Source organism: Pungitius pungitius, chromosome 12, assembly GCF_949316345.1.
Source record: "Pungitius pungitius chromosome 12, fPunPun2.1, whole genome shotgun sequence".
NCBI classification, from domain to species: Eukaryota; Metazoa; Chordata; class Actinopteri; order Perciformes; family Gasterosteidae; genus Pungitius; species Pungitius pungitius.
The window spans coordinates 270,100-292,022 of NC_084911.1; the positions used below are offsets into that span (position 1 = coordinate 270,100).

The 21,923-nt window shown below is 47.9% G+C and overlaps 3 protein-coding genes across 9 annotated transcripts; all 3 read right to left on the reverse strand.

Moving 5' to 3' along the window:
* Positions 1–67: 67 nt before the first annotated feature.
* LOC119220183 (E3 ubiquitin-protein ligase TRIM39) lies at positions 68–5,611 on the reverse strand. Of its 3 annotated transcripts, none has more exons than XM_037475962.2 (13): positions 5,506–5,611; positions 4,454–4,603; positions 3,773–4,180; positions 3,561–3,665; positions 3,378–3,473; positions 3,074–3,307; positions 2,715–2,877; positions 2,542–2,622; positions 2,079–2,105; positions 1,959–1,985; positions 1,699–1,874; positions 1,476–1,631; positions 68–1,252 (listed from the first exon to the last, which is right to left on the reverse strand). In XM_037475962.2, exons 2-13 carry the CDS (start codon positions 4,559–4,561, stop codon positions 1,046–1,048), a joined length of 1,788 nt encoding a protein of 595 aa, XP_037331859.1. In that variant the 5' UTR covers positions 4,562–4,603; positions 5,506–5,611; the 3' UTR covers positions 68–1,045. The 3 variants fall into 3 exon arrangements, with proteins under 3 accessions (XP_037331859.1, XP_037331857.1, XP_037331858.1); XM_037475960.2 differs by having other exon boundaries at positions 2,542–2,631; XM_037475961.2 differs by having other exon boundaries at positions 2,542–2,631; positions 4,454–4,600; positions 5,506–5,610.
* Positions 5,612–6,142: 531 nt separating this feature from the next.
* On the reverse strand, positions 6,143–9,793 carry utp18 (UTP18 small subunit processome component). 2 transcript variants are annotated; one of them, XM_037477489.2, is made up of 13 exons: positions 9,491–9,793; positions 8,716–8,852; positions 8,537–8,632; positions 8,389–8,453; positions 8,187–8,281; positions 7,940–8,065; positions 7,685–7,859; positions 7,506–7,606; positions 7,343–7,433; positions 7,145–7,268; positions 6,888–7,062; positions 6,646–6,788; positions 6,143–6,514 (listed from the first exon to the last, which is right to left on the reverse strand). In XM_037477489.2, exons 1-13 carry the CDS (start codon positions 9,701–9,703, stop codon positions 6,490–6,492), a joined length of 1,566 nt encoding a protein of 521 aa, XP_037333386.2. In that variant the 5' UTR covers positions 9,704–9,793; the 3' UTR covers positions 6,143–6,489. The 2 variants fall into 2 exon arrangements, with proteins under 2 accessions (XP_037333386.2, XP_037333387.2); XM_037477490.2 differs by having other exon boundaries at positions 6,144–6,514; positions 8,716–8,849; positions 9,491–9,792.
* A 735-nt stretch (positions 9,794–10,528) lies between these two features.
* LOC119220828 (WAS/WASL-interacting protein family member 2-like) lies at positions 10,529–21,304 on the reverse strand. 4 transcript variants are annotated; one of them, XR_005120619.2, is made up of 9 exons: positions 21,067–21,304; positions 19,969–20,054; positions 19,490–19,733; positions 14,969–15,079; positions 14,223–14,864; positions 13,802–14,020; positions 12,979–13,080; positions 10,937–12,281; positions 10,529–10,782 (listed from the first exon to the last, which is right to left on the reverse strand). XR_005120619.2 is itself a non-coding variant. In XM_037477093.2 (8 exons), the coding sequence occupies exons 2-8, from the start codon at positions 20,023–20,025 to the stop codon at positions 12,241–12,243; spliced, it is 1,305 nt and encodes a 434-aa protein (XP_037332990.1). In that variant the 5' UTR covers positions 20,026–20,054; positions 21,067–21,304; the 3' UTR covers positions 10,529–12,240. The 4 variants fall into 4 exon arrangements, 2 of the variants coding, with proteins under 2 accessions (XP_037332990.1, XP_037332988.1); XR_005120618.2 differs by having other exon boundaries at positions 10,882–12,281; XM_037477093.2 differs by having other exon boundaries at positions 10,529–12,281; positions 19,601–19,733.
* Between the last annotated feature and the right edge of the window lie 619 nt (positions 21,305–21,923).

Genomic DNA, 21,923 nt, shown 5'->3' on the forward strand with positions numbered 1-21,923 from the left:
AGCAGCGACTCTGCAGAGGGGGAGGGGCCTCAGTGGCATTGGGGGGGGGGGCTGTTGCGGTATTTTGGGCACGCCTTAAAGAGTTTACGCTAAGACGTCTACACATTTTCCAAAACGGCTGAAAGAGTGATGTCAGCACTTGGGGGAGGAGCTTATCAGTAGAAGCATGTGAGCCTTAAATAGTTCCTGAAGACCTTGATAGTGTTCAGCCTGTGGTGACGTGTCCCTGAAGGGGGAGGGGCTTGTAGGTTCCAGAGGAGCAGCTGGTCACATGATGCCATTGATTGGCAATCAACAGGAGTTGGTTTGGAGGTCGATGCCAAATCGCACAAGTAAATGTGAACACACTTGGGGGAGGGGGGGTGTTGGGTGGGCGGGGCTCAGTGGTTAGGGGGTGTATGGGCGGGGCTTATGAGAAGCAGCTTTTGGTTTTCATTAGGTGCGTTGTGGGCAGGGAAGCAGAGGGGAGGGGCTTAAATGTTACATTCTATTGTGTATATTAAACCCCAGCTGTTCACACTGCAATATGATTTATGTTAAATAAAATATAAACTTGAATGATCGTAACTTTGTTGATTTCTGTTCATGGATTGTTTAGCCGGAACAAACTTATGTAACAACTGTCTTACATCAAAAAAAAGGTTAAGTATAAAAAGTATTTGAGCAAATTAAATGACAAAATATTTGGTCAGCCATTGTTTTGTCCACATTCATTTGAAGAGTCTGAATCATTTGTGACATTTGTCTTTATTCAGGTTCGATACAAACAATCATCCTTGTCTTATAAGTGAGGAGCAGCCTGTCAATACAGCAAGTAGACGTCAAATAACATTTCATTAAGCTGTAATACTTTATAGTTAATTACATTTATTTGGGTCTTCATTTAATTAGTCATTAATATCTTTGAATTTCAGTTGATTCTGTTATAAAACCCACTTTTGGAACAATAAACCGGTTTGCCCATAAAAATATCTGTTCTGTGCCCGTCCCATTATGCCCCCCCCCCCCGCCCCCCAGTCTCCGTCTCCTGTCTGATCCTCTACTCTCAGGCCAGCTGCTGCTGGGACGTCATGAGGACCAGGGGGACGTCTTTGTCTCCCGTCCCCAGCAGAGGAAACATCCTCTCGGTGAACTCTGAGGATCCTGTGAAGCTGTAGATCTCTGAGCCCGACTTCACGTTGTAGAAGGACACCTGTCCCTCGTCCACGTCAAGGAACACGCCCACCTGACGCAGCTTGTGGGGACTCTTCACCTGCAGTAAACACACGTTGAAGACCAGAGGTCACTTCTTCTGAGTGTGTGCAGATGAAGCATTTGGTTGAATTATAACTAGCTAGCTAGTTAGCATACAGCGCTAGTCACATGCCTGGCTTGCTAGCGTACTAGCATGCTAACGCCATGTTTTCATGCTCGATTTGCTTAAGCTTTAATCAAAGGTTAGTGCTTCCAGCAGTTAGCTCATGTAAAGGGTGGACCTTGGTGAGGGGGGGGGCGGTGAGCGCTCTCAGCTGGCTGCCGCTCCACCAGATGGCGTAGTAGCCGTTGGAGGGGCTCATGTCGAAGAGGCCTTTCCTGGGGGCCGACTCGGTGACCACGCCCAGCTTCCAGTCCTTACTGTCCCCCACAAACACCTGCACACAAACACACTCGTTGGCACCGGGCCGGTGGTCCTGGGGAGGGTCAAAGGGCGCGGCTCACCTCCCAGTAGTGGCGGCCCGTGCTGAAGGTCTCCTTGGCGATGACACATGACCAGACGTCGAAGCGTTGCTGGCTGGTCCGGTAGAACTGGAGCTTCTCGCCCCGCTTCACCTGCTTCCTGTCCTCGGACAGGATGAGGAACGGGTAGGCCGTCACCGGGTTCAGGGTCACGTCCTCTGGAGACCATGACACGGTGAGGGGGGGGCTCCAGAGTTGGCATGTTAAAAAGATGAGGATTGTAAATGGAGAGAAGCACTCACCCATGTACACCCGGGCCTTCTTGTGTCCTGCAGAACATGACCTCAGATCAGTCATTGATCCATCACCTCATACATCAGCCATTTATTTATCACTTCATAGTTATTGATCAAAAGACAAACCAGAGACTGCTTTGGTCTTCTTCCGCTCTGAGGGAAACAGGAAACCACTGTTACCCTTTCACAATAAAAGTTCATAGGCTTCAACCCACCAAACAAGAGTCAACAGCAAAATATGTGGTTTAACAAAACATTTGAGCCGCATCCTCCCACAAATGTCTGTACAAAGAAATCCACAGGCTTTCTGACGGTATACAACAGAGAAATAGAAGTACTATAAACACAAGAGCTCTGATTGGTTGGGAGTGAGTCACAGGGTGTGATATTGAAACACAAGCAGTAGTGTGAGAGCAGCCAGTTGAATGGTGAATGCATGCCTCACGTCACAAGGAGACCCGGGATGTTTTACCAAAGTCCATCTCCCAGCGAATCAGCAACAAACAAACAGGATGCTGCTGTTCCTCCGTTGCATAGCAACAAACAAACAAACAAACAAACAAACAGGTACGCGAGACCCAGCGTTTACCTCTCAGGGACCACTGACTCCTCCTCAGACTGGCTGTGCTTCCTCTCAGACTGAGCATGCTCTCTGCTGCCATCAGGTCACCTGACGACACTGACACACACTCCCTCATTAACACGTCAATGTCCACACAAACACACATCAATACATCCACGTACACACACGCCCCTTCTCACCCGACCCTCTGGGGACCTCCTCTCCTGTCCTCAAGTCGTCCATCTTTTCCTTCAAATCTGACAGAGAATTCTTCACCTCCACCAGCTGGAAGTGAAGAGAGAACTCCTCTACGTCCACCTCCTCCTGCTCCTCAGAGAGAGGAGAGGTGGCCTCCTTAAAGCTCTGAGGAGAAGAAGACGAGGAGATGAGGGGACAAGGCGAACCGGCCACACACACACACACACACACACACACACACACACACACACACACACACACACACACACACACACACACACACACACACACACACACACACACACACACACACACACACACACACACACACACACACACACACACACACACACACACACACCTGCAGGAAGCCGATGTGGTCCTGACTGGCCGCCTGGACCTCCAGCGTGGCTCTTCTGTCCATCAGCTGGCCGAGCTCCGCCTCCAGGCGGCTTACTAGTCCCTCCCCCTTCAACATCACATGGTCCAGCTGGTTATCGATCCCGCCCACCAACTGAGACCGGATCCGGTCCAAGGAGCCGGTCAACTCATCCAGGAGGTGCTCCACCTCCGCCCGCTCCCCGACTGCGTAGTTCTGAACACACAAATTATTAGAACATATATCAATACAAGATCTACACCATCATCAAAACAAGATGGCCGACCTTCACGCCCTCCAGCTTCTTCTTCAGGTGGGTCACACGACTCTCTTTCTCTCTGATCCGGTTCAGGATCTCCTGCTCCGTCCTCGCCACCAGTTTCTAAAACACATCCACGTTTATTTAGAGCCACCAAGAAGTGAGAATCTTCATCTTATTCATCCTCCTCCTCCTCCCGCGCCCCCCCACCTGTTTGCCGAGCCTCTCCGTCTGCACCGACACCGTCTGGTGGGTCCGATGCTCCTCCAGGACGCAGATGGCACAGATGCAGCGCTGACAGGTCCGACAGAACACCTGCACAAGTGAACACATCCGGCGGGTCAAAGGTCGGCGGGTTGGTTCCAGCACCACTGACACCCAACGGGGGCAGACTAGTATCTGGAGAAGGGGAAGGGGCTCACCTCCAGCAGGCGGTGGTGGGCGGGGCATGTCCGGCCCCTGAGGGCCTCCTGGGGGTCTATCAGCGGGTGCCGGGAGTAGAAGGGGGTGGTGCGGTGCGGCTCCAGGTGCAGAGCGCAGTAGGCGGCCGTGCAGGTGAGACAGGAGGAGACAGCGGGCTCTTTGACTCCCGTGCACACGTCACACCACACCACCTCTTCGCCGGACGGGGGGGCAGCGGCGTCCCCCTGCTGCGTCCTCCTGCTGAGCGGCGAAGGAAACCCTGCGGCGCCGTAACGAGACGCTTTGTATTTATCGGCGATGAGAGCGAAGACTTTGTTGACGCTGAGTTGAGGACGTTCCTCAAACTGTCTCTTACACAGAGGACAAGTGCACACAGGGCTGGAGGCCCAGTAGCCTCCAATACACGCCTAGGTAGACACCAGAGAAGAAGACGGGGTCACTACACGCCTAGGTAGACACCAGAGAAGAAGACAGGGTCACTACACGCCTGGGTAGACACCAGAGAAGAAGACGGGGTCACTACACGCCTAGGTAGACACCAGAGAAGAAGACGGGGTCACTACACGCCTAGGTAGACACCAGAGAAGAAGACAGGGTCACTACACGCCTAGGTAGACACCAGAGAAGAAGACGGGGTCACTACACGCCTAGGTAGACACCAGAGAAGAAGACGGGGTCACCTGGCAGTAGTTGTGACCACACGGAGTGGAGACGGGCTCATCAAACAGGTCCAGACAGATGGAGCAGGTCAACTCCTGCTCAGAGAACAGATCTGGAGCCTCCGCCATCGTCACCACTGGGACTGTGAAGCGCTAACCGTTAGCCTCCTGCTTCAATCAGAGGTCAGAGGTCAGGATTCATTTCTTCACATGAACACAGGAAGTGGGACTACGGGCAAAACGACATTCCTCCTAAAGAGCTGAGTCACAGACACATCTCCATGTGAATGAATATCTGAACAATGTTCTAGATCTCCGAAATATGCAGCTTCATTCTATGGAATAATAGAATGTTATGAGTGGGCTCAACAAATTCATTATGAATTAAACTTTTATATAATAGATTAATAATGCATACTATATCATTAAATAATATTAGCATAGATTTCCACTAAATGATGGGAAATCACCCCCTTCTATGTGAGGGAGAGTGTGGACTTTTGTTCATCCCATTCATCTGGGAACAGTCACAGCATGTAGCATGTAGCATATAGCATGTAGCATATAGCATATAGCATGTAGCATATATGAGCATCTTCCACATGCATCTGTTCTCATCTCCAGTCACATAATTGATTATTGAACAGAATGCGTGTGGGAAGGAACAATAATAGAAACCTCAGAGACAATGTGAATAATATTATGAATAAATGGTATCAATATAAATACATACAATGTATGTAAACACAGTTCATACTGGGACTTTTTTTAGAGTTTCTGATATACGTGTGTCTCATTGGTCCCATGAGATCAAAGACACAAATATATATTTGAATGAGTAAACGATTGGATCTGTGATGACGATGGGGGCGTGGCCTACCTTCATCGACTGCACGCCACCTTTTCGTTGTCACCTGACACTGTTTTCAATAAAGTTCTCTAAATTTGAAAGCGTGATTGACACCTGATGACCGGCAGCTTGTTTTTGCCACAACTCGGACATAAACAAGAGTATAAGTACACGGAGATATGAGTACATGAGTACATGAAGTACTCGGAACGAGGCTCCTTACCTTCCTGTCAGCCACGCGACGGGTTTCTGCTCCGGAGCCTGAAAGCCAGGTTGAGCTGTGACGTCAGCGGGGGCGGGGTCAATCAAAGCCGTCAGGTGAGTTTAATGGTGGAGGCGTTGGTTCCTGTGACCTCTGACCTCCGTGTGACAGCTTTATGCTCAATCCAGACTTTAATATCATTATATATATATTCTTTATTTTTATTGTATATCTATTTATCAAATTTTCACTTAAAAAATTAAACTTTTAGAAAAGCATTTTCCTTCAAAATAAACTTCTTTGCTCAAAGACATTGAGGCGATATGATAATCTTCATCATCCTCTTCATCAGTGAGCCTGTAAACAAAGACAAACAGGACAGACGACATTCTGCTGCTACGACACACACACACACACACACACACACACACACACACACACACACACACACACAGAGAGAGAGAGAGAGAGAGAGATTGTTTCTTTTCATAAAACTTTTTTCTTATACAAAACAGTCACATGACGACACTTTGGTCCAATCAGGTGTCCTCCAGCACCATCGTCTCAGGTGGTCCCACCAGAGGACACACACACCGCTCCTCGTCTTGCTCTTCAGGTGGGGGCCTTTAAGCCCCTCCCCCTCCAGGTCAACTATTATCATGTCAACACCAGACACTTTGCCTTTAAGGGAATTTATTAATATTTTTTAAAAGTTATTAATATTTCATCTACAGAAACATTAGAGGACGATCATGAAATATTTATCAAATACATTTAATGTAAAGTATCAGCATTAAAAATGTAATGGATTTACAATTTATCCACTGGGCCCCCCCCCCCCCCCCCAACATGACAAGTCCAGGAGACTGGCGTCTCTTTTAGTGAAGCTAGGCTAACAAAGCTAACAGCTAACAGACAGACAGACAGAGTGAATTGTTTCAGTTCTTTTATAGAGTAACTGCATAAAATAAACAACGTCCATCAGGTCTCAGAGACGCGTCCTCCTCAGAAGTCTTTGTAGTGAAGCAACCTGGAGACAAAGAGAGGACGTTCAGTTACCTGGTTACCAAGGCAACGCATCAGGAACACATCAAATATTTTATAGAACTGATACTTGTTTACTTTACGGACGGTTTGATCAAGTGTGACACACACACACACCTGAAGAGAGGGGCGTGTCCCTTGTTATTAGCCAATGAGAGGAAGCCACTGTGAGGGGAGAAGTCGAGGCAGCTCGTCCGATAGATGATCTTCCTCTTGGAGACGGGGAAGTTGGAGAAGACAGTGAAGCTGGGCAGGTGGAGCTGAAGAGGGTGGAGGAGACACATTTGGGTGGAGAGTCCATCAGAGTGAAGTGAAATAGGAATAAAAGACGTCGTAATACTGAGTCGTCATCTTCTTACCAGGCGCACGGCCTCGTCCTCGGCTCGCGAGGCAATGGCCAGGATCTCGGAGGAGGGGTTAAAGGTCAGACAGGTCGCTGAGGTCAGCAGGTTCATCACTGCTTTCAGAGGCCTTGGCTGCGCTGAGTTGAAACAGGCCTCCTGGGAGTACACGTTGACCACGCCCGACTGCGAGCTGAGAGGGACCATCAAAGCAGGCCGTTATGGTCTGTGGGGGACGCCTGGAGTCTGTCACCTGCTGTGTGGGCGGGGCTTACCCGCAGGCGAGATACTGTCCATCAGGCGAGGCGGCGATGGACGTCCCTTTGACGCATCCTTCGTCTGTGAACCTGCTGACGCAGCGACTGCTGCGCACGTCCCACACAAACACCTCTCCGTCCTCTACACACACACACACACACACGTAAGTCACATGACAGGAAGAGGACGCGTCACACTGATCGCCGATGACTTACCCGAGTTGGCAAAGACTTTGCTGCCGTCCTGAGAGAAGGCCACGCCCACCACGTCCCCGTTGACCTTCAAGCTGAGAACGACCTCCTTCGTCTGAGCACATTGTCGCGGTTATGAGGACTTAGAAGAGCTAAACATCAGGAGAGGAGGAGGAGGAGGAGTCACCTTGAGCGTGAGGAGGTGCAGGTATCCGTTGGTTCCAGTCAGCAGGAGTTCTCCTCCGTCAGGACGCACGGAGAACTCCTTCACCCGCGCCTCCTTGAGACCTGGACAGGGACATGGTTCATGGTCCCTTCAGGGTGAACCCTCTGCCTGGACAATGTGCACCTCTCGCCCCCCCTCACCTCTGACGTTGTGCACAGGTGTGACCCGGCCCTCCATCATGTCGTACAGGTAGAACACCTTGTTCTTCAGGCCGGTGGCGATCACCGTGTCCCCCCCCAGGCTGAACCGGGCCCTGTGGACCGGGAACCGCTCCAAGTGGATGCTCTGGATCTTTGGGTTCGTCTTCCCGTCGACCTGAAGGACAGATCAGAGTTCATCACCTCTGCGTCCTCGGGTGCACCCATGGAGGGGGGCGGGGGGGTAACAAGCCGTACTTGAAAGAGGGACACCGATTGGTCGAGGCCGGCCGTCATGACGACCTGAGCGGAGGGATGGAACTGAACGGCACTCAGTCGGTCCTCCGAAGGACGGGAGCTGTTAGCGTGGAGACACTTCTTCATCTGAGACGGAAGACACCGGGTCACATGGTCACACAGAGGGTCACATGGTCACACAGAGGGTCACATGGTCACTGAGCTGAGGGATAATAAGGATATTATTGATAACTAATAAGTTCCTGACTCTCAGGATGCCGCTGGGTAAACGATCTGAAGACGCCACGAAGTTCCCCGTCCTCCTCATGAGCTCATCATCTTCATCTTCATCATCATCATCAGCTGCAGGAACACAGAATTACTTTCATTCATTCATCCCCAAATCACACATTTGGAGAGTAGGAGGCTCTTTAATGGTGGAGCGTTGCTAGGAGACAGGAAGTTTCTACCTTTCTTCTTCCTCTTGGCGTTGCTGTCGGCCCACGAAGGAGCTCCTCCCATCGCCTTCTGAAACCTGAGACACACCAACAGGTACAGGTGAGTGGGTGACTGAGTGAGTGGGTGAGTGAGTGACTGAGTGGGTGAGCGCGTTCTCACTGCTCTCTCATCCTCTCCTGTAGCTTCTGATTGGACATCGATAACTCCGCCTCTCCTTTCATCAGGTCTCTACGGTAACGATGCTTCATGTCCACCCTGAGACACAGAACACAGTTACAATCCTTTTCATTGACTTCCTGTGGTCCTTTCAGAATAAGAGCCATGTATATGTGTCTTACTCTTCCTCCTGCTCGTCATCATCATCCACCCAAGCAGCCTTTCTGGTCTGCACGCAGCCATCGTCATCCTCCGAGTCACATGACACATCTCCGTCCTCCACCAATAGGGCTCCGGCCTGCTCCTCCTCGTCCTCCTGCTCCACCACAGGAAGTGATGTCAGAGGAAACTTGGGGTAAACACACACCCTTGTAGCCTCAGTAGACCTTCTGGTCCTCCAACAACCACATAGGCTGAAGCACAAGGTCTCTGACATGGGACGGTCTGTCCTACGGGGGACTTCCTGCTTGCGTCTTCAACATTACCTCCGCTGCTCCCGTTGCCTAGCAACCAGCCGCACGTTCAAACCCGGAAAAATGGATATAGTACAGATTTCTTTTAGGAAGATACGCTTCTCCTCCGGAGAATGATCCATTAGTGTCTGAGAGAAGAAGTATGTGTTAATGTATGATCCTTGTGTTTCATGTTAAAGCAGTGTGGTAAATGGATGAATTGTTGCAGCCTGTCTTTAGTTAATAAAGCCCATAACGGGATCATTAAAGCTCTGCTTCTTTCCCTTTTAGTACCAAGAAGAATGCACAAGCAGCCTCAACATGCTCGTCATGTAGAGACTTTATAGCGACCGGTTCTTTTTAAAAACCGTAGTTTCACTCTCGCGGAAGTGACGTATGCAGCCACTTTGAGACACATCTCTGGATGTTTTTGGTTTCTAACCACTCAGCTCGTGACGTGTTAGTGGCGTTCACACGTGACGTTAAATCAGCGGTGAGTTGTTACCTCCACGAGTCTCTCCAGCAGCTCCTCCTCGGCTCCGAACACCAGCTCCTCCAGCAGCCCCACCGAGCGGTCCTCCCCCCCCAGGACCGACAGCCGCTCCGCGTTGCGCCGCCGCGTCTCCTCTTCCTCCCGCGGGTCAAACTTCGGAGCCCGAACCCTCTTCCGGGCCGGTTTCCCGTCCTCCGTCCCCGGCAACTTGATCACGTCCTCCATCTTCACGCTGGATCTCTGCTCGAGCTGCTGAGAGTGTTTGCACGTGCGCAGCTGCGTTCTTCTTCGTGTGTTTCCGGTGAGGTGACGTCACGAGGTGCAACAACAAAAGCCCGCCGCCTGGTGTTGACCAACAAAAAACAGAACTAATACAACGCCATTCATTTTTAACAAATGCAATTAAGATGATGCTGAATATATTTCAAAGCGTTGTTATGAAAAAATAATACAGCAGCAATGCAAATAGTGAAAAAGTAATGAAACATTAGATGGAACCATAGAAAAAGTGTAGGACCAATAAGGAGGATGGAGCTATGACATCATAAAGTCTCTGAAGACCCTCCAGTTGATTCAGAATGCTGCAGACGTTCCTCTTTGGTACCTCTGAGTTAGTCTGGACCAGCCCTTAAGCTGCTGTAGGTCACACGAGCTCCTCTGTCTCCTTCTAGAATAATGAACATCAGAGTATTTGTCCATTCTCTTCTCGCAGGGCTCCATGGATCATGGTTCTGCTCAGACCTCATGGATGGAGGTTCTATCTGATGCTGGCTGTCCTTTCTACTCTCAATCATTTCTTTCATAGACGGATCCTCTGTGTCTTTCCTTATCCTCCATGGAAGGGTTTTCTTTTTGGGGAGTTGTTCCTGTGCCGATGGGAGCGTTTCATGACCCAGGATGTCACATGTTTACAGACTGAAGCCCTCTGAGGCTAATTTGTCATTTTGACCTATACAAAATAAAATGAATCATCAAATGATTAAATCAATCAAATCAGTAAAACCTGCATTATGAGAAAGTCGTCTTAGTTACAAACCACACTAATAAACATCTCATTTAACCGTTTTATTATGGAGGACATAATTCTGTTGGCATTTTTCTCATGAAATGAAATCAACCTTCTCTCCAGAAAGTTGAGGGGACAGAGGACAGAGGACAGAGGCCTGCGGGACACTCCCAGCCTTTAGTACCACTACATCTGGCCCAAGTGAAGTGTCAACAGCTGTGTCCCATTCGGTGGATGCGTCCTCCAATGACCTCCGCTGCTCCCGTTGCCTAGCAACCTGCTGCCTGACAGCGAAAGCCTTGAAACCCCAGAAACGTAAACGTTTTATATTTCATTTGACTTTCCTGTAAATCAAAATGGATTTTATTGTTGCCTTTTCAACACATACAGGACGTACAGAATGAAGGGGGCGAGGAGGTGACCTCATGCTGTGAGGGAGCCGCCACGCTCACCTGTCTCCGTCCTGCATGAAACTCCTCGCCGGCCCGCGTTGCATGCTGGGAGGTGCTGGGCCTAGAGGACACGTTAAAGGACATGTTGGAGGACCGACTAGAGGACTCTTTGAATAATTACTTCCTTCTGGGTGGAGAAACATGAGACTGAAGTAAAGAAGACATGCAACAATTTCCATTTATAGAGAGGGGACGAGGAGGTAAGGAAGTGAGGAAGGAATGTCTGTCCCTTAACCCCCCCACGTCCCAACAACGTGGCACCTGTTGGAGCAGGGGGAGGAGTCAACTCATCTCAGGTGAGCTGCATTTTTCCATTTTGGCACTTTGAGACTCCGCCTCCTCAGAATCTGATCTGGTCACATGACATTGTCACAATGATGGTATTTACAGGTGTGTGTCTGCAGCAATGCATGCTGGGAAGCTATTCCCGTACATTTGGACAGTCCATTCCTGGTCCATTCCAGGTCCTGGAACATTTGCGTTCAGTTTGAGTTTGTCTTTGTGGTTTATGAAGACGTCCTGGTTTGGGTTTCATTCTTTTTTGTACCCCCCCAGCAGCTGAAACATGCAGTCAGGGCTGTTAGCTAGCTAGCTTAGCTTTGAGACTGTCGGTAACAATGGATTCACATGATCACGTTAGTTTGGGAAGAAATAAAGTCAAGGAATAGTTGTAGTGTAATTTTGTGACAATTCAAATCCAGTCAAGGCTAACTAGCTAGCTTAGCATTAAGAAGTCATTTTCAATGAGCATCATCAAAACAATATGATACGGTATGTTGATGACATCACTGTTTCTGTGATGTCACTCCTGGATAAATGGTGCTGTTAGATGGCTGCGACTTGTTAACACACAAGATGAATGTTAAATAAAAACAGCAATAATCCCTCAAATAACATGAAATAAATATTAACAATCATGACAATGTAATATTATAATAGGACTTGTACTAAAATATATTAAGTAAATGATTCAAATAATAAATAAATTAATATTCTGTTAATAAAAAGTTTTAACGTAAACAACTGTTCTTGTAAATTGAAAAAAGAAGTCAAAGTCTTTTCATTTTAAACTTCATGACATCACAACGTTTCAGTCCACAGATCAGAAGTCTCCTCAACAGAGGTCAGAAAAACAAAACTACAGCAAAGGGAGTCCAGGATGAGGAGAACTGCTCTGAGGTCACAGTCGCTCCTCTTCATCGTCACATGATCAGACCTCATCCAATGAGACGAGAGCGTAAATGAGATGGTGATGAAGATCTCAGATGTTTGTGTGTGTTCCAGCTGTGATGTTGTCTCGTAGTTCACCTCCCAATGGGAGGCAGAGGAGGAGCTCCTCTCATCACTGAAACAAACAAACAAACAAACATTAGGTCCTGAACATTAGCAGAAAGTAAACTGAAGAATCAAAATGATAAAACACAGGACCACCAGCAGGGGGCGACTCCTCTGCTCCCATAGACGTCTATGAGGAAATGACTCTACTTCTGTGTAGTGACCAGCAGGGGGCGACTCCTCTGCTCCCATAGACGTCTATGAGGAAATGACTCTACTTCTGTGTAGTGACCAGCAGGGGGCGACTCCTCTGCTCCCATAGACGTCTATGAGGAAATGACTCTACTTCTGTGTAGTGACCAGCAGGGGGCGACTCCTCTGCTCCCATAAACGTCTATGAGGAAATGACTCTACTTCTGTGTAGTGACCAGCAGGGGGCGACTCCTCTGCTCCCATAGACGTCTATGAGGAAATGACTCTACTTCTCTCTTGATTTATTCCCTCAGTAAACATTGTAAACATGAGTTTATGGTCTCAGTCTCTAGTTTCAAGTCTTCTTCAATGCAGCATGATGTTCATTTAGTGAATGATGGTCCATTTAGAGTCAAACAGACCATGAAGAGGGGGTGCTTTAGGGCGGGGCCTAACGCTGATTGACAGGTTGTATGCGGTGTCTCTATGTCTTGTTCAGTCTAGATGGGGTCATGTCCTCCTCCAGCAGGTGCTGCTGGTCTATACCCCCCCCCCCCGGGTACAGGGCTCAGTACCTCGGTTGGCCTTGCTGGGGTAGATCTTGGCGAAGTGTCGGTACTCGTCTGGAGGAGGGAAGTCGTCCAGAGGATGGAAGGAATACTTTGACTCAAAGTCATCTGCAGAACCAGAACACACGATTCATTTACATCTTGAGGTCAGAGGTCACAGGTAGGAAAAGAGATGGGGACCAAACAAAAACAAAATGTATATTGGGATGAATTCTGATCTGTTTGACTTTGAAACAGTTCATAATTATTTATAATAATAAGGTTAGGGTTGCGTATCATACCAGACACCACAAAGCGATGATCACCTGACTCGTGAAGGGAAACAAACACTAGAGCTACGATTACTGAGGCAGTAGATTTAAACTTTATAAAGTTTACATCCACTTGTAAAGAACATAATGTGACGACATAATGTTTCCTATGTTCTGCTTCACATTTGGACTTGAAAGTCTCAGCAAATTATAAATAATTACATGACATGTCATTTATCTGACGCTTTTATCCAAAGCGACTTACATTGTAGTTTACACCTTAAAAAAATAAATCTAAATACATTAAAACAACTGGGCAGTTTAATAGAAAGATATTAGATCCACTCACCCACTTTTTAAAAATTAAGATCTAGTTTTTCCAGGACTTTAAACGTGTCCCTGAATGCATCAGGGCCAGGGTTCTCCTCCTCATGTGGAGGAGCTCATTGAGCCTCATGATGACGTTTTATGAGACACTGGTTTAGTGCTGAATCATCATGGGTTAATGGGCTTCTGGGTCCACCAGTTAGTGACCTCTGCTCTAGAAGATCAAGTTACTGTCATCGGTAAAAACTCACCAACAAATGAGCGAGGGACGGAGGAGGAATGTCCGTTACGGTGAGGAGGTGGAGGGGGGGGAGGGGCAGCGGGGGTACGGGTGGGCGGGGGAGGAGGTTTTCCTCTGGATGGGGGGTCAGAGCCGAGGGAAGAGCTACCATGAATCCTGTAGGGAGGCGGAGGAGGAGCATCTCGCCCACCTGGTCTCAGGGACGATGGCTGGAGCGGCACAGGAGGAGCTGAGGGGAGAGATCGACACATGGTCACATGGTCTTCCTGTCCACCTGCTGCCTCTGCTACTTCATACCTGGGCTTCACCGCGTAGCGGTTCAAACGCTATCACTCCATCACAGAAAGATAAGCCACGACATACATGTTCCATACAAGTGCATCGGGGGGTTAAAGGTCACGTCAGCACTGCTCATTTAGCAACGACCTCACCTGCTCCTCTACACGGCGTCTCTCTGACAGGAGGCGGTGGCCTGTTGGCAGCCTGGTGGGAGGCAGAGGGGGAAGCCGGGGGAGGAGGGGCGGGGCCTCGGGTGGGGGTGTGGCCTCCGGGGGAGGGGGCAGCCCTCCTGGTGCCCAGGGAGTTGTGTCGCTGGGGCAGATCCGGCGCTGCCTCGACGCCACCTGCTGGACCATTAGTGATGCGATACGGTGGGGGGGGCGGGGCCAAAGAAGAGCAGGTGGGGTTTCCCCCCGAGGTCGGAGAGCGTCTGCTGTTGCATGGAGACGGGGGCGGTTTAGAGGGGAGGGGTGGGGTGTTGTTAGGAGTCGGAGGGAGGGGCTTCTCTCTATTGTAAGAAGAGGAGGAGGAAGGCGTAGGGGGGGCGTTGCCGCGGCGACTGGGAGGAGGAGGTGGAGGGGGGGCAGAGGGGGGGTGCGTCGTGCTGGCGGATGGGGAGGAAGCCCCAGAGGAGGAGGCAGAAGAAGACAATTTGGACAGGGAGGGACGATCGGAGGAGCTTGTCTCCGTGGGCAACAGGGTCTGGGTGGAGGGGCTTTCTGGGTCTTCAGGGCGATGGCTGGGGGGGCGGGGGGCTGCAGCGCGACTGGAGGGAGACCGTCCAGAAGAGCCGTCTGTCAGGAACCACGGAGGTCACAACGTTAGTGACATCGACGCACTAAAACACTCCTCAATCATAGTACGTGGTTGTAGTCAGAATCACATAAAATGTCTTCACCTCCCACTGGTCTCAGTGTGGGGACACCCTCCATGGACAGCCCTCCTATTGGTGGAACAGGACCTGACTGGCCTCCTGCTGCACTGCCATTGGCTGTTGCTGCTCCACCTCCTAAGAACCACAACCATTGGACAGGAGAGTGAGGCCACAGGGACACTACAGGGGACAGATAACGTATGGGGACACTACGTATGGGGACATCACTGTCTGGTGAGGAGGACAACGTTAAACACTGAGGGTGGAAGGGGGGGGCGGGGGAGTGAGCTAAGACGGAGCTCCGATGACATCACCAACAGCACAATATGACACAGAGCAAATCATTAAACATTAAAATGAATGACATCACAAAATGTTGCACACGCTTTGATCTAATTGGAGATAATCATATTAATTAATAATTACATTCATGTCAGCTATTCTCACCACATCAGACCTGTTTGATGATATTAAAATGATCCAATAATGTAAAATATGTTCGTATCAACTAAAAAATGTGAAATGCTAAATATAAACTATAGTAAAATAACATAATATACTGTATAAATAAAAAGGATCTATAAATTCTTGTCAGTACTCCGAGGTCAGTGAGTGATTTTTGATGAATTATAAATCTAATAAAAGGTGTTGAGTCAATATAATATATAACTGGATTTGGATATTGAGACTTTACAAAAAAACAGATTTTGTTACACTGAAGCTTCATTAGAATATTGATACTTAATGATAATATGAATATCTTGAGTATGTTAATAACTACTACTACAATATCAATAACTTGATCATGAGAGTTGGTTCTGAGGCGTCTCTCATCAGCTGTGCTTTGTGTCCAGATGAAAGCACCCAGAACATTGAACCCAGGAAACAATAAATCAATGAGAAGGTATCAAAGGGGGATCTGCAGGACGCTGCAGCATCCAACCAGCCGCTCCACCACCTGTCCACCAGTCTGACCACCTCTGTGCTCAAATACACAATATTAAATATATTAACAATTGGCCCTGATTCATTCAACTTCAGTGAAGAAACAGAAGATTTAAATCATCAAGAGAAACAACACACAGACCAATGAGACGAGTAAAACATGAAAAGTGAATGTCTCGATGTTTGTGTCACTGAAAGAAAGCGCCGGAATCCACCATGCGTTTTGGTGCCGTAGATACCGTATAGATACCATATGGGTACCGGGTCTCTGTACCCAACCAGCAGGTCATAACAGCAAAAGGGGGCTCCACTAAGCACTGAATGTGTTTGTCGTGTAGGGGTTGAATCATTTTGAGACTGCAGTATTCATTAAAAGCAGCATTTTGCGTTTAATTTGGATGAAAACCCTGGTAATCGTATTAAATAGGTTTTTGTCAGCTTAGAAATTGTATATTTTGCCAATGAACCTAATGTGCATTGGGGGTTGAACAATTGATTGACTGTAGATACGATAACAGATAGAAGCCCCTTCAGGGGGATACTGCCTCACTTTAGAATCCACATCAGCTTCTATCAGATGGCACTGATCTGTCAATAGTTTCTGATCACATATAGACTTCTTTAAGGATGTGATCTACTGACTGTTATTCAGGACGTGATCTACTGACAGTTATTCAGGACGTGATCTACTGACAGTTATTCAGGACGTGATCTACTGACAGTTATTCAGGACGTGATCTACTGACAGTTATTCAGGACGTGATCTACTGACAGTTATTCAGGACGTGATCTACTGACAGTTATTCAGGACGTGATCTACTGACAGTTATTCAGGACGTGATCTACTGACAGTTATTCAGGACGTGATCTACTGACAGTTATTCAGGACGTGATCTACTGACAGTTATTCAGGACGTGATCTACTGACAGTTATTCAGGACGTGATCTACTGACAGTTATTCAGGACGTGGTCTACTGACAGTTATTCAGGACGTGATCTACTGACAGTTATTCAGGACGTGATCTACTGACAGTTATTCAGGACGTGATCTACTGACAGTTATTCAGGACGTGATCTACTGACAGTTATTCAGGACGTGATCTACTGACAGTTATTCAGGACGTGATCTACTGACAGTTATTCAGGACGTGATCTACTGACAGTTATTCAGGACGTGATCTACTGACTGTTATTCAGGACGTGATCTACTGACAGTTATTCAGGACGTGATCTACTGACAGTTATTCAGGACGTGATCTACTGACTGTTATTCAGGACGTGATCTACTGACAGTTATTCAGGACGTGATCTACTGACAGTTATTCAGGACGTGATCTACTGACAGTTATTCAGGACGTGATCTACTGACAGTTATTCAGGACGTGATCTACTGACAGTTATTCAGGACGTGATCTACTGACAGTTATTCAGGACGTGATCTACTGACTGTTATTCAGGACGTGATCTACTGACAGTTATTCAGGACGTGATCTACTGACTGTTATTCAGGACGTGATCTACTGACTGTTATTCAGGACGTGATCTACTGACTGTTATTCAGGACGTGATCTACTGACTGTTATTCAGGACGTGATCTACTGACTGTTATTCAGGACGTGATCTACTGACTGTTATTCAGGACGTGATCTACTGACTGTTATTCAGGACGTGATCTACTGACAGTTATTCAGGACGTGATCTACTGACTGTTATTCAGGACGTGATCTACTGACTGTTATTCAGGACGTGATCTACTGACTGTTATTCAGGACGTGATCTACTGACTGTTATTCAGGACGTGATCTACTGACTGTTATTCAGGACGTGATCTACTGACAGTTATTCAGGACGTGATCTACTGACAGTTATTCAGGACGTGATCTACTGACAGTTATTCAGGACGTGATCTACTGACTGTTATTCAGGACGTGATCTACTGACAGTTATTCAGGACGTGATCTACTGACTGTTATTCAGGACGTGATCTACTGACTGTTATTCAGGACGTGATCTACTGACAGTTATTCAGGACGTGATCTACTGACAGTTATTCAGGACGTGATCTACTGACAGTTATTCAGGACGTGATCTACTGACAGTTATTCAGGACGTGATCTACTGACTGTTATTCAGGACGTGATCTACTGACTGTTATTCAGGACGTGATCTACTGACTGTTATTCAGGACGTGATCTACTGACAGTTATTCAGGACGTGATCTACTGACTGTTATTCAGGACGTGATCTACTGACTGTTATTCAGGACGTGATCTACTGACTGTTATTCAGGACGTGATCTACTGACTGTTATTCAGGACGTGATCTACTGACTGTTATTCAGGACGTGATCTACTGACTGTTATTCAGGACGTGATCTACTGACTGTTATTCAGGACGTGATCTACTGACAGTTATTCAGGACGTGATCTACTGACTGTTATTCAGGACGTGATCTACTGACTGTTATTCAGGACGTGATCTACTGACTGTTATTCAGGACGTGATCTACTGACTGTTATTCAGGACGTGATCTACTGACTGTTATTCAGGACGTGATCTACTGACAGTTATTCAGGACGTGATCTACTGACAGTTATTCAGGACGTGATCTACTGACAGTTATTCAGGACGTGATCTACTGACTGTTATTCAGGACGTGATCTACTGACAGTTATTCAGGACGTGATCTACTGACTGTTATTCAGGACGTGATCTACTGACTGTTATTCAGGACGTGATCTACTGACAGTTATTCAGGACGTGATCTACTGACAGTTATTCAGGACGTGATCTACTGACAGTTATTCAGGACGTGATCTACTGACAGTTATTCAGGACGTGATCTACTGACAGTTATTCAGGACGTGATCTACTGACAGTTATTCAGGACGTGATCTACTGACAGTTATTCAGGACGTGATCTACTGACAGTTATTCAGGACGTGATCTACTGACAGTTATTCAGGACGTGATCTACTGACTGTTATTCAGGACGTGATCTACTGACAGTTATTCAGGACGTGATCTACTGACAGTTATTCAGGACGTGATCTACTGACTGTTATTCAGGACGTGATCTACTGACAGTTATTCAGGACGTGATCTACTGACTGTTATTCAGGACGTGATCAACTGACAGTTATTCAGGACGTGATCTACTGACAGTTATTCAGGACGTGATCTACTGACTGTTATTCAGGACGTGATCTACTGACTGTTATTCAGGACGTGATCTACTGACTGTTATTCAGGACGTGATCTACTGACTGTTATTCAGGACGTGATCTACTGACTGTTATTCAGGACGTGATCTACTGACTGTTATTCAGGACGTGATCTACTGACTGTTATTCAGGACGTGATCTACTGACTGTTATTCAGGACGTGATCTACTGACTGTTATTCAGGATGTGATCTACTGACTGTTATTCAGGATGTGATCTACTGACTGTTATTCAGGATGTGATCTACTGACTGTTATTCAGGACGTGATCTACTGACAGTTATTCAGGATGTGACCTGGACAGGAAACTTGGCGGCTGGCCGACCCCCTGCTGCCTCCTGCAGTTTTCCCCTACGGTCACAGAAGGTGTTCTTACTCTCTAGTGCCGTCCTCTGCTGCTCCTGGGAGGGCGCCCCCTGCTGCTGGTGCAGGTACTGGTATAAGCGAATGTATGGGTGATCTGTGGTCTCTGGTGTCGGGCTCTTACTGTCGAGCAGCGGGGCGCTGCGGTCGCTCACCACCGCCACCTTCTTCAGCCGGGGGCCTCTGCAGATGTCCGTCAGCAGGGCGCCGCGACCATCGGCCTCCTCTTGGCTCAGCTTTGGGGGGGTGGTGTTGGCCTGGAGGGGTGACAACATAAGTTGAATAAATCATAATGGTGTGTTCTGACAGAAGAGATGGCCGAGCTGTGACTAGAAGTTTCTGCCTACTACTAAAGAAATACTAAATGTACCTCTGAGATGCAGTTCAATAAATACTACTACATGTTTCTCTGAGGTATAGTATAGTAAATAATAATGTATGTAAATTACTCATCTCGCCTAGAGGTGACTGAAGCAGTGTGTCTGGAGTTACCTGGCTGAAGGTGGCGGGGGTTGGGGGTCCCCCAGGTGGGGCGGGGGGGATGGGCATCCCTGTGTTCCAATTCACACCCGATTGCCCTGAAACACAGAGACCCAACCAGAGGATCATTACTCAATAACATCGTCAAACACACAATTACATCTTTGGCGCTGATGACTAACTAGTTGTGAGTCCGTCCAATGACGCATGGGCTGAACCTAGTGGTCCCTGAAATGAGACGCCTGGTCTACGTCAGACCTGGAATACACCGACACGTTGTCTACGTCAGACCTGGAATACACCGACACGTTGTCTACGTCAGACCTGGAATACACCGACACGTTGTCTACGTCAGACCTGGAATACACCGACACGGTGTCTACGTCAGACCTGGAATACACCGACACGTTGTCTACGTCAGACCTGGAATACACCGACACGTTGTCTACGTCAGACCTGGAATACACCGACACGTTGTCTACGTCAGACCTGGAATACACCGACACGGTGTCTACGTCAGACCTGGAATACACCGACACGTTGTCTACGTCAGACCTGGAATACACCGACACGGTGTCTACGTCAGACCTGGAATACACCGACACGTTGTCTACGTCAGACCTGGAATACACCGACACGTTGTCTACGTCAGACCTGGAATAAACCGACACGTTGTCTACGTCAGACCTGGAATACACCGACACGGTGTCTACGTCAGACCTGGAATACACCGACACGTTGTCTACGTCAGACCTGGAATACACCGACACGGTGTCTACGTCAGACCTGGAATACACCGACACGTTGTCTACGTCAGACCTTCTACTGTCCGACCGCATCGTTAGCTAGCGTAGTTAGCGCCTAGCTGGCATCATCAGCAACGGCTTGACTAACTCTCAGCAGGATGCTAAGCTAACGTGTCTCTGCCAGCCCACCTCCGCATGTTTGCTTTGATGCCCAACACCTGTCCGGCACATCGACATCACACTGGCCGCTTAGACCCGTGACCTGCCAATAGTATGCGGAGTTAGCTGCGAGGCTAGCTGTTTTAGCGTTCGAAGGACGTCTAAGCATCATCCGGGACACTTCCACAATGTTTGTAAAACGTACCTTTTGAATGTTACCGGCCTCGTGCTGTTTAACTCATACCTCCACCTGCCTGCGCGCTGTCCCCGTCGCGGTTTTTTTGGACTCGTTTTGTCCTCGGAGGACAGCTAGCTCTGCCGTTAGCCTCCAAGCTCTGCTGAGATGTCCTATTTCTCTCCAGTCAACACATAGCAGCACGTGACCTGAGCGCGAGGAGATGCGCTGCACACACACACACACACACACACACACAGTTGAACCTTTAATAATCGGAATTAGAAGCCATTTGTTGCCCCGTATGTTACACATACAGGAATTTGTCTCGGGGATTGGTGCAATATAAGAATAAAATAGTGTCCATAGCGACCTGCCGGGGGGGGGGGCTGTTATAATGAAACACTGAACTGGCTTCGGTCGGTTATCAACACATTGGCCAAAATGACTCGTTTCAGACTTTATGAGCAAATACAGAATCCATTAGTGTTCATTAAGACATACGTCACTTTATTTAAGACGCGCTACTTGCGGGTCACTGCAGATTCTCAATAACGTTAGAAAAACATTTACATGAAGACTCATTTACCGTTACATGGACTTTGCATGCCGCTAAATACCCAACTGAGATCAGCTTCTGAGAAAGGATCCTACCACCGACCAGGGACCGTGTTTTTCACTGCAGTGATCGGTCCAACGCGGGGCTGCCCGCTCGCAATCTAGCCCCCCGTTGGCCCCGTTTTTCTGTTAATTGAATAACCACTTCAGTGCTGTCTTGATTTCATTAACATTGCACTACTGTTTTAATTTAATTTTCTAATTTAATTTTACACATTTTCCACCCCACCGTATTTCTATTTAACGTTCATTTTAGTTTAATATAATAT